This window comes from Melozone crissalis, unplaced genomic scaffold (genome assembly GCF_028551555.1).
Source record: "Melozone crissalis strain CALT ecotype California unplaced genomic scaffold, PUWL_Pcris_2 ptg000237l_1, whole genome shotgun sequence".
In the NCBI taxonomy this organism is placed as follows: Eukaryota; Metazoa; Chordata; class Aves; order Passeriformes; family Passerellidae; genus Melozone; species Melozone crissalis.
In genome coordinates, this window is record NW_026535998.1 from 791,216 (window position 1) to 803,615 (window position 12,400).

The window sequence follows — 12,400 nt, forward strand, 5'->3', positions numbered from 1 at the left end:
CCTATACAAAAGAAGTCAACAAAAAACCCCAATCAGACCTATACAAGGGAGGCAACAAACAGAAAACAATCTGTTGTGAATCAGCATCATTCTCTGGCAGAAATGTCATTTCTTCAAGTCTCACTAATCTGGATGACATACAGAATCACAACCAAAGAACTGCACTGGGCTAGATGAAATCCTTCACCTGGCCTCTGTATCTTGTGCCCAAGAAAAGCCATAAATACACACCTGGAGACACAGGATACCCTCCATGCCTCCAGCTATTTCCAGTTCAGGAATTTCTGGAGCCGGATGTAGCTCCGGCACATTCAGAAATTCTCAATTAACATCTTTCTCACTTTGAATTGATGAAAATAAATGGTATTTCTCTAGAACATATTTTTTCTGATTCTGATCTAATCTCAACAACTCACAGAAAAAAAATGCAATATTCACACACATATGGAAGAACTTAATTTTTGGCAGTTTTTAGGGCTTCCTTCAGACTGCAAAGCAGATTCAGAAAGTCTGCCCTATCAGAGAAATCAGATTAAAAAGTTTCAAGAAAGATTTTAAAAAGTTGTAAAAGTTTGGTAACATTCCTCCTCAACGGTATGTAGCAAACACAGAATTCTTGACAGTGCTGTGGTTTTAGATGACCCATATAACTTATTTGTGACATTGTTATTGCCGAGTAATGGAGATTCATAAACTCGGGCTAATAAAGGTTTTATGGCACAGCACATCAGCATGTAATACTCCTCAGATAATGAAAGAAAAACAGATCTAGTTTAACACCATGCACTCAAGCCCAAGCTGGCCTAGAATTGAGAATGCCTTGCCAACAGCTCCCTTCATTCTAGGACAGACAGTTTCCAGATCAATCTGAAACTGCCACTTCACCAGTTATGAATGAGAGAGATTGATTGTCCTGGGTATTCACTTACAAATAATGCAGAATTATTTTACAGAATGCCGTGCAATGACACAACAGAAACTAATGATGGTAATTCCATGCCCATGGAAGTCACTGACAGTGATTTTTAGTCACTGAAAATCACTGAACAGTAAAGATGCAGGAGATGGAGATTTCAGCACTGCTTCAGAAAGCGCAATTGACACACACTTATTCAAACTTCTCCGTGAAATGATAATGCCAAACATGTATAAAACACTAAAATATTGAACTTGAACATCTGTGCAGCATTTGAAGAGACATTGATGAGCTCTGCCACGAATCTGTGTGATTTCTACAGCACCAGAGGTGGAGTTGCAAGAGCTGTCTCTTACAGATATTGGAATTCTTACCTGCATTTAAGGAAGGCAGGTTGTCCTTCCCACTTATGCCCTCAGTGGCTGTACACTCACGAACCAATGCACACTGAAAAAAAATACAATACAGATGTGACACATTCAGGGGGTCTGAGATAAATCCATGGCAGTTTATAAAAGGTAGGCTGAAAACCATGAGTGATAATAATACAAACTTCCAAAGTCTTACTTAGAATTTACATTTTTCTTTATATTTCTGTTCCAAGATACTGAAACACAATCAGAATTATAGCCAAGAAAATGAAAAAAATATGATCAGCCGTTCCATAACAAAACAGAAATGTTTCCTACCAGTATTATGGCAGAAATGTTGAGAGATAGTAATAGTTTAGCTTAATACGTTTTACTATAAAAATAAGGCACTTTAGTTTAAAACCATTTTTGACAAGTTCCATACTTTCGAAGAGGTTTCTTTAGACAAAGCAGTTTTCACATGCACAGTGCAAGAAAACCCTTCATTAATTTTTAAACAAGGGAAAAGCAGGAAGCACAAAAAAGTCCTTAAAATGTGCTCAGATTTTGTGATTCACCAGTTCAAAACTTATTTATTTTTTATTAATTCAATGACTCACCATTCTCACAATTGCATCCTCACTATCAACATATAATCCAAGACTGTGTTGCCACTGATTTGTACAAACCAAGGACTCCTTTAAAGACCATACATTGGTCATGAGTCTGGTCTCTCTTTACAAGTATTAGAAACCCCTAGAAAGCTGCTATTAAAGCCTTCTGTGTCCCCCAGGCCCAACAGAGCTCAGTAACTACATCTCCAATAACTGCAAGGAGTCTCATTCCACATTCTGCAGTGGAAGAAAAGCCAAATAAAAGAGAAGGCTGAAAAAAACAGCTCATGTTGCCTATATTGTGCAAGTTTTACGGGTCAAAGTCAGGAAGATTTCACAGCATTTGTTGCTTTTTTGGAACTGGTCACACTCATCTAAGGCATTGAAGTTCTCTGAGATAAGCAGTGAAAAAAAAGTGTGAAATTTACCCTCAGACTGATTTTGCTATGCAGAAAAGATACTGAAAATAATGTCCTCTGCTCAAAAAATAGTTTTATATGTAACTTCCAAACAAAAAAATCCTGCATTCCCTGTAGCAATATTTCCTTTTATTCAGGAAGAACAGGATACACCACAGTGTTAAGCAGTGAACTGTTGTATTCGGGCTGCAAAAATTGTGTGCTCCCATTTAATGCAGATGAACCTGCCCCTTTGCAAGGGAATTTACCTCTTCTTTGCTTTGCCTGTCTGTCATTCTTCCAGCTTTTCAGTATTGTGGGCACAGATTGCACATAAAAATCAACATAAACAGGACTTCAAGGGCAGAAACCAGACCAGCTGTCCAAGGAAAAAAGAAGCTGTATTTATGGCATCGCTCTGGACAGTTTTTATCAGAAGTGATCAAATATATTCAGTTGAGATAAAAATAAGCTATTTTTTTCTTCAAGAAGGAAAGGGCCTAGGAAACTCAGGTTAGGATATTACTCTGTACATCTTCATGAATTTGGTTTTTTTGGATGAGGGAGATAAGTTTACACAGCACTTGCGCCACAAATTTTGTTTTAAGTTCTTAACCCAATTTGGTAATTAGTATTTTAGACATCTGGTACAACAGATCATTCTAATTAACTTGGTGCAATAAACTGAGTTTCTACCTTTTGATCCTGAGCATCTGCTGTGATGTGGTCTGTTTCCCCCTCATCCAGCTCTCCCATCTTCATAAGATTGACTTCAATGGTACTAACTGTCTTTCCACCATCAGATGTCCTGGGAAAAAAACCAACCCATGACACCGGGTCACTTGCAGCATCAAATCCTTTCAATTAGAATAACATCAGTAAATATTTAGTGCCCTCTCCATTCTGTAAAGTGCAGCCACCACTACTGAGCTGGCTATTTACCATCACAAACCAAATGTTAACAACAATGAGGCAACTTCTTCAGGACAATGAAAGCTCTCATCACAACACTGAGGACAGGTAAGTGCTATGAATGGTGCATGAATCCATGAACACTGCCAGGTTCTCATTCTAGACCTTATCCTCTTTGTGGACCATTGGATAAAGGGCTGTAACACTGCACCAATATTCCACTTAGGATCTGCAATCCCAATGCAGAGTACATGGCTTTGTTTCCTAACAATCTGCAAAGAAAGGACAGAGTGTATTAACAGAATCCCTGCAAAACCAAAACAGTGAAGCTAATCTGAATATCACGTTTCCCTTTGTAATCCCTCCACAGAGAAATTATTCAGAATCCATCCCATTTCTTGAACTATATGGGAATGGTAGTATAGTTACAGGTGAATTCCTTCATTATCATCCCCATAAATAGTTTACTTTCAATTAATCAAAAACAAATAATTTAGATGTACATCACCGAGAGAAGAGCATTGCTGACTTCCATTAGGAAGAAACAAGGATTTAAACTCCTGAAAGATACCAAATGCTTTTTCAGCTTTCACTGGCAGCACAGCACCAAGTTTATCTCCCTGGCTTCTTCTGAACAGCTAGATTTTTTTTTTTTAAAGGACGGAAAGAAGAGTAACTGATAGTTTCATAATAATGAGGAAAGGGTAACAAAAGGCACCAAGCAAAAATAGGCAAAAAGGAAATGACGAGAATAAGTTCAGCACAATTACAAAAACACAGCGAGGAAGGAGAATCAAAACAAATACGTGTGGGGCAATACTGTGTCTTTTCTGAGCAGTGGAAATGAAGAGTGATGAATCAAGAAAAAAGAATACATAGAAAACTTCAATGTCATAAAATCATTAAACCACAGAATTATTGAATATGCTGAGTTGGAAGGGACCCATTAAACAAGTTCAGCTCGTACAGTAAAGTCTCAAAAAATAGTTACCCCCAAGCTTTCAAATTAAATAATTATCTTCCTTGAAAACCATTAGGCTTTACTATGCACTCAGTAGAATACACTCATCTTGCAACTACACAAATCTGGTCTTCTATAAAACCTTGCAAAATAAACATAATTCTTCATATTTTACATGTGTAAAACTTCATCTGCTCTAAGCCAAATTAATTACTGACAATAAAGAGACTATTAAAAATGAACCAGTTCCAGATATTTTTGCAATTGAAGAAGCCTGTATTAATTTAAGAAGTATCCAGAAGAAAAGCAGTAAGGGTTCAGTGTCCAAATTACGAGCAGAAATACATAATAATATTGAAAGGGCCTTCTGAATGAAGAACTTTCCCTGGAGTTGCTACAGCCGTGTGGCTTGACTGCTCCTTCTTGTGTCAAACCAGCACCCAAACTAGGCTCTGTCAACAAATGCACTGCAGCATCCCCAGCAGAAAGGGAATACAGCAGATGTCAGCAAATCACATATCTTTAGAAGCCAAAGTGTGTGGTTATGAGACTGACAATTTTTCAGGAGCTTAAGGTGTTCCGATCAAAGTGCCAAGCAAATGAACTGATCCAAACCAACAGGGCCTGTTGCTCCAGTAAAATGGAAATGCTAACTACACTTTCTCATCCTTGTCTCCTGTTCTTTAGAATCCTAAATATTTCCCTTGGTGCTATTATTAAAAGCTTGGCCTCAGTATGATAGCGAGCATTGCACTGTTTGCCTGCACAAGGAGCAATATGTATTTTGTATGGGTTTAAAAACAGTGATTGATATAATTCCACTTTTATATATTTTTTAATTATTATTTTCTTCTCAAAATCACTCCTGTTCTGGTCTAATACATATTTAATACTACAATCTGTTACAGGTGTTACCTGTAAGAGAAGGTAATGCAACACAATAAAACTAAACAGTGGGACTTGTTGCACTGTAGTTGCACTCCTTTCTCCAGTTCTTATCTTCCCACACAGAAATACGAAGACACATTTTAACGAAAAAGGCAACAACAACAAAATCAACAAATCCCAAACCCAAAGTTTCTTTTGAATGCTACAGGCATACAAATCAACAAAGAGCTCTGTAAATGCCCAGGGTAAAACTGTCAGACTGATTTTAAAACACCAGCAGTGCTTGAGAGTCTTCAGCTACTTGAAAACACGCATTTCAAACTTTCCAGCAATACCATGAGATTAAAATTTCATTCGAAAGAAAATTTAAAAAGAGAAACAGAAGTGACGGAGTGGGAAAAAAAAAAAAGCTTAGTGATCATACCTTAGTAGGATAAAACCCTGCATAATTTTACTTTGCACTAACAGTATTGAGCACACACACACATTATGTATACACCTCATGTCCTTTGCTTGTAGAGATGTAAAAAGTCTCACACAGACACACTGTTCAACACAGCACCAGATAAGGAATCAATTGGTTTTAGGATACTTCACAATGCATTAGAATGAGATCAGCTTATTTGCTGTAGTTTAATAAAGCTGAGAAGGGCACTCTGCACTCACACGGTGCAGTGAAGACGGTCCCTGCACCAAATTGCTTTCAGTCATGAGTGAGGAGACACATCCCCACAAAACAAAGGACTGCACCTTGACAACCTGCTTAGGGCGAGTTGGGATGGGGAATCTGGCCAAGAGAATAAACTCAGCATCAACATAAGAAGCCCATACACGGGACAAAACCCACCTGGCTTATGGAGATGGAAAATTGCTGATATTTTTTGGCACCCTGGGACAAGGATCAGCACTCATCTGATACCTGTCAGCAGAGCACCTGCATTTGAAACAGATTTCTCTACTATCCCAGGTCCTTAAGGATCCCCAGGTCAGTATTAGTTCCCCCAAATGTGAGGGAAGGAGATAGCCAGTAACACCACGAGCAGCAGGAATCTGTGCCCACCTTACTCCTTCTGGCCATAAAATGCTGACCAAGGCATCCAGGGAGAAAAAAGGTAACAAGCTAGTGATGGAAAAGTAAGTGAACAAGATGGACTGAGAACAGCAGGCATTTGCCTCCAACCTTCTAAAAAAAAAAAAAATAAAAAAAATCAGCTTTTATTGCTAAATTAGCAACCAGTATACCTAGCTCTTATTTAGAAAGGAAAAAAAAAAGTGTGATTTTATTTTTTTCATCAGACACACTGTATCATACACTCAATATTAAGAAACATTCTCCTACTGAAAAATACTTCTGTTGCATTCAACAGCCCATTTTTTGCCATTCATCATCACAACTGTATGAGAAAGCTGGAAGCAAGTGACATTGCGTTATCACTGCAAAATGAAACATGCAAGTCTATAGAAAACCTCTCTCTTCTTATAAATTCCATATTGAAAACTGCAATCCCAAATCTCTAATAACTAAATTCCTCTCCCAACACCTGTTGTGTACACTGAAGTAATTCTGCAAATCAATCTTTTTGTGTTTTGATGATTACTGCATAGATCTACCAGAAACACTCAGCCACCAGTTTAGGACACCTTTATGGAGAAGAAAGGACAATCAAAATAAAAACTTCTTTTGCAGAGGTTTTGTAACTTGTGTCCCTAATCACTATTAGGGCACAATGGTAGGAAAACAGAGAAGTAGAGCACTGTGTGTCAGCAGTAAGAATTTGTAGACACAAGCCAGCTCTCCACAAAATAACAGAAAAACACAAGAATGCTCCTTTGAAAACACTTTTATATTGTTCCATTGTACCTCAGAAAGATAAAGGAAAAACATAACTAAAAAAAAGGAAAAGAAAAAGAAAACTCAGTTAAAAATTAAGCAGATTCTATAATTACACCAATCTTTACAGGGCACACCACAGAGCTATTTCTGGGTCCTTAAATCTCTACTTTAAATCTAACAAAGGAGTATCTCAATCACAGGCATGCCCTGATAAACTCCTATCCAAAGAATATCAACAAGAATTAAATAGAATTTATTGCTCTGACAAGTCCCTTGATATATCCTCTATCCTCCTGAGAGGTACTAATATTGCAGGGTAATTAGAGGAAAGCAAGCTTAAATAAGTAGACTGCTCTGGTTAAATTGCCATCAAAGAAATGTGGATCATTTCTACTGACATTCTGCTGCCCAATAGTCATAACCAGAAAACAAACCCACTTTTGAAAGGTTAGGATGTTTTTCTTAAAAAATATCCAACTGACTAAACCCTACCATTTAATGTGTCTGCAAATTAAATTTCATTGGTACATTTGTATTTTAGTGTTAGCTGAACAAAGAGGGCAACCAAGACTAAAAATATTAATGAAAACCAATTTTTTCATCTATTTCTTATGAGTTTTCCATCTTAACTTTTTGCTTACAAATTGGATGGCTGAGATACAAAATATTTACTCTGAAACCGAAGCTTTCCGTTCTGTCAATTACTGTGCCACCTGTTGGAGACAATCTTCCAGATCAAATTTTCAATATGTCAGTTAGGGAAACCAAATTTATCCCAAAGAGCTGAAGACAACTTGAATTCCTGTAAGAACAGATTCTTACGATCACTAAGCTGGAGTTCATCAACCTAGGTCTGTACCCTGTCACTGATTAGAGTTCTGTATCACACCCCCTGCAGTCTCAGTGTAGCTGCATACAACGAGTTCAGGAGACCACAAGCATTTTCATGTGGGAGACACCTTCAATAATTAGGACCACCTTCTTTAAACGTGCCTAAAAAAACCTGTACACTGCTAATTCTTTAAACCACACACACCAAACAAAACTGACAATTTTATGCTCCTTTCTAAAGGAAACTTTGAATGAATATTCCCTATGCCAAGTTCTCTACAATTCTTCCATAGGTTATCATGGTATAAAATGAGCTTTTCTAATCTGGCACATGGGAAGCTCACTTGCTACCTCTTGGGAGAAGAGACCAACCTGCATTTCTCAACATGGCCTTTCAGTTAACTGTGGAGGGTGACAGGGTCTGGCTGAGCCTCCTTTTCTGCAGGATGAACATGCCAGCTCCCTCAGCCATTCCTTGTTCGACTCGTGCTGCAGACCCTTCCCTATCTCTGCTGCCATTCTTTGGATGAGAAATGCCAAAGGTTAGTACTTAGAAAAACCCTGATTTACAACACTTACCTGAGGGTGAGGGTCAACTGCTGCTCCTTTGACTTTACCAGATCACCCACTCTAAAAGTTGCATAGCCCAGGAAGCTTCGCTACAAATCAAAGCAGAAAGAAAAGATAACATATTCATTCATTTTTGTTATTTCTTTTGCTCACACACTTGAAAATCTTTCTTTGCTACAAAGAAAAATATTGCATTTCAATATAACAGTTTGATACTTAATCCTCTAGAATTTTTTTTGTGCAGCATGATTATCAGTAAACTGTTAAAAACTTTGGTTTTATGGGCAGGAACCTTTCTCATTTCCATTAAGAACAGTCTAACAACCTGACAAAATAACAGGTTGTAAGATGTACAGCCACAGGAAGATTTTCATTCAGTACCAGTATTTGCATTTTGCATCTGTTCCTTCCTATTTTTCTAATTTCTGGATTACAAGAAGTGCTAAGTTTTCAGTGTTATACCAAAGTTGTTCTTGTTATGGTTTTTCCTCAAGCCATTGGCACTACCATCCACGTATTCAAAATATGAATGTATGTGCTAGGAAGGCATTCTTAAATTGAGTTCAGCACAAGTTTATTAATAGAAATGTTTTATTTCTCTAGTTCTTGGCAATGTTTTAAGTAGTGTTTTCCTCTATTTCCATTGTAAGGTGAACTTATTTACTGCATTAAAATTGCAGAGAAATGTGGTAATGTAACTAGAATGCCTAAAGTTAAATTAGGCTACACCACTGTATCTTTTTCTTCTATAAAAATCACTCTTCACGCATAACAAAGTACAAAGAGGAAAAAGGGTTAAATCTTCTCTTGCACTTTGGCTATTTTTTAACCTCTGCTCATATCCTGCTGAGATCCCATTTTGTCAATTTGGCCAGCAGTAGTATTCTTGCCTTGGGAACAATGGGCAAGAAACTAACAGCCATCTTCTACCAATTTATCTTTCAAATGTACAACACAACATCACTTGCTCTAAATAAATTGTAAGAAGATCATGACATTATGTTTAATTTTTAGCAAAAAAACAATAAGAAGGGCACAAAGTTTGGTTTTTCTTACATAACACTAAGTTTACTGTTGGAATGGCAAATTAGAATTCCAGGCTAAATTATATACATTCTTGGCTATACAAATGAAAGAAGAATCAAGTTGCTCTGAGTCAACAGAGGCTGCCTACAGAGAGCAATGTTCTCTTCAAGGAAAACAGAAAAGAATTTGTCACTGCTGAGAAGAGTTACTTCTCTGGTAAAAAAAAAAACAAACCTTCAGCCTGCTTTCTTTCAGGAAAGCCAGCAGGATGTTGTGTGCTTGAATGCAAACAATAAAGCTTTACACTAAGATAAGTTTTCTTCCATACACAACGTACAGTTCAAACACCAACTCTGAAATTGGGCAAGCACCCACAGTGCAGTTAGTAAACTGCAAACTGCATGTCTGCAGTTCAATAAACTGAGTCATGAGGTAAGGCTTGTTCCCATAAATGGCACAGCCTTAGATTTCCTAAGCAGCATGTAAGCAGCAATGGAACAAGGACACGAGTGTCTAGGGCAGGCTGGAAAAACATTGAATTTGGGAAGCGATGAACAGGAAGAAAGGAAGAAAAATAACACAGCCACACAAGCAAAGAGCACAGTTAGTTTTCAATGCCAAAATTAAAGGCACTTCTACAAAAAAAGACATCCAGGTGCAACACATGGTGATGCACAGCCTTGCTGGAGTGAACACACAGGTGGTTCTGTCTTCCTTTGGATGAGTCAGTGTGAGAGTGTTTCCGCACTAAAACTCTGTGGTCACACACACTTAGCCCAGATTATTCATCTTCTTCCAAGAGCATATCCTTCTCCATGCTGCAAGAACGCATTCCACAGCACTGTCTCTCCACAGCAGCCTTTATTCTGGCATTTCATGACATTTGAGTGTTTGTATTTGAAACCTGACCGCTTGGAAAGGGGAAGAGGGCTATTTGGAATGAAACTGATATAAGGTTTGGTCACCTGGGGCTTCTTTCTGCAGCAAAATAGAACCATAAATATATTTAAGAATCCTAAGTCAGAATCCTCAAGTGACCAGGGCCAAGAGACAACTACACTGCTCTCTCATAAAGCCAAAGAGCTTTGGTCATTGTACCCACTAAACATGTCTGAGCATCAGATCTACTTCTTCTGTGTCATGAAATTAAAGGTGAATGATTTTATCGGCTTAAAATGTTCTACTTAGTTCTCTGTTTCATATTCATATGCTTATTTAGAAAAAAAGAAATTCTTTGCTTGACAGCACAGAGCTATGTGCAAAATCAAATAAAATTTCAAATGATCCCATGACCCAAATTAAGAGAGTTATGCTAATGTTCAAGGGGTCTAATATCAAACTGGAGAATATTTTTTCTATACTGATTCAGATACCAATAGTCCACCCTGGGGCCTGAACTGGCAGTCTACAAACCAATTTAACTTTGCCCACATGACTTGGAAAGGCTTGAAAAGTAGGCTTTAGAACAAAATTTGTGCTGTAATCCTAATCACAGAGTAATGCTCCTTCGGAATTTTGCTAGTGTTCCAGACACAAATCTAAAGACACTCGCCTTGAGTAGTTTGATGAATAATCTCAACTAGCCAAAGAGAAAAGTCTCTATAATAGCTATATGGAAAGCTAAAACACACTGATTACTTCACTAAGATTGAACTTGCTGCCAAGCTACAGGTTTTTCAAACACTAGCTGAAGTCTTGAAAACCATGCCAAGGAAGCCCTTGTAAGGCAGAAAAGTCAAACCCTTAGGCTAAAAAATTGAAGCCTCCAGGCATTTTCCATATTTGCAGACAGATCTGACACCTGCACCAGGTGAGCTTTGTTCTTCTACTCAGCTCGAGCAGGACCAACCTTTCCCACTCCCACCAGGGGCCCATATTATCCATGAGGTTTTAGCCCTCTCAGAAAATGACTTCCCATCCAGACTGCTTGCTTGATATTAGCAAGGACTTTACAGGGTTATGCTGGTCTCAGGATAGCTTCAGTTGAAAGAGGTTTTCAAAAAGATGTGAATGGGATTACATCAATCCATGAGACTGCCACTCCTGCCTTGATTATTTTATTCATTCCACCAAAAACTTTCGCTATTAAAAAAGCTTTTCAGCTCCTGTTGAGCACTGAGTGTTAGTGCCTTCCAATGAGATGGAAAAAAAAAAAATCAATTACTGAAAATGATTTCTTACCCCAACATCTGCTCTTGGTTCCTTGTGGTCAGGTAGGACACTGGTGTGGACCTGAGAGAAGGGAGGGGAAAAAAAGGCAAGAAATAATCAAACTCCTTCTGTAAATCTCTCTGCAAAAGACTCATTTTTTTTCCCATGCCCTCAAAAGTGACCCTCAATTCTTCTATTCTAGCTGCAACTTAGTGCACAAAAAGAAACACTCCTTTAATGTAAAGATAATTTAATTGTCTGTTTGTTATTCTAAATACATGTTGTTATAAAGCACCAATATAAAGGCTACCACAAAGACTTGACAAAGCAGAACCACAGCTTTTCTCAGCCAGCTCTTATCCCTTGATTTCCTACAGTGAGAACTTTGATTTTTCCACAAAAGCCTGGAGATAGTAAAAAAAATGCTATAATTAATTTATTAAGGGACAGCATACTTTAGAAATCTGTGGGAGTCCTCATATGGATGCAATTTTACATTTCGATTTTCCACACTAATACATTAGCAACTGCAAAGCATTTGGAAATCTACAGAAAGCTAGTATAAAATGTTCAATCATGATATTTTTATCTAAAATTAACCTTTAAATGCTTCACGCCCTGAATGAAAATGAAATTACTGGCATTTTCTTGTTGGTGATACCCATCTTTCCCTTTTGAAGCTGAGGAAATAACTTAGAGCAATCTGTTTCTTAAAAGAAAGATGGAGTATCAACACCAAACCAAAAATGCTGTGTCATTTTAAGATGCTAAAAAGCTGCTCTATGTGCCAGCCTCAAAGAAGTGACATCTGGCCCAACAACTGAGGTATTTATATTTTCTAATTATTATTATGGCTATTTATTCAAGAGAAATAAACTAATAATGTAAGAATTAACACTCCTTTTCATAATTTACTTACGTATTTGTAACCCAACAGCAGTTCATATTT

General features: G+C 37.6%; 1 protein-coding gene across 1 annotated transcript in view; it reads right to left on the reverse strand.

Moving 5' to 3' along the window:
• The window catches only part of LOC128949464 (inositol polyphosphate 4-phosphatase type II-like), a gene marked incomplete at both ends in the record, with an annotated part of 72,879 nt that extends 61,359 nt beyond the window's left edge, over positions 1-11,520 (reverse strand). The window contains 4 exons of the mRNA XM_054294322.1: positions 1,291-1,363; positions 2,975-3,086; positions 8,284-8,363; positions 11,482-11,520. Of these exons, the coding sequence (XP_054150297.1) occupies positions 1,291-1,363; positions 2,975-3,086; positions 8,284-8,363; positions 11,482-11,520 (304 nt within the window). The remainder of the gene's footprint in view (positions 1-1,290; positions 1,364-2,974; positions 3,087-8,283; positions 8,364-11,481) is intronic.
• Between the last annotated feature and the right edge of the window lie 880 nt (positions 11,521-12,400).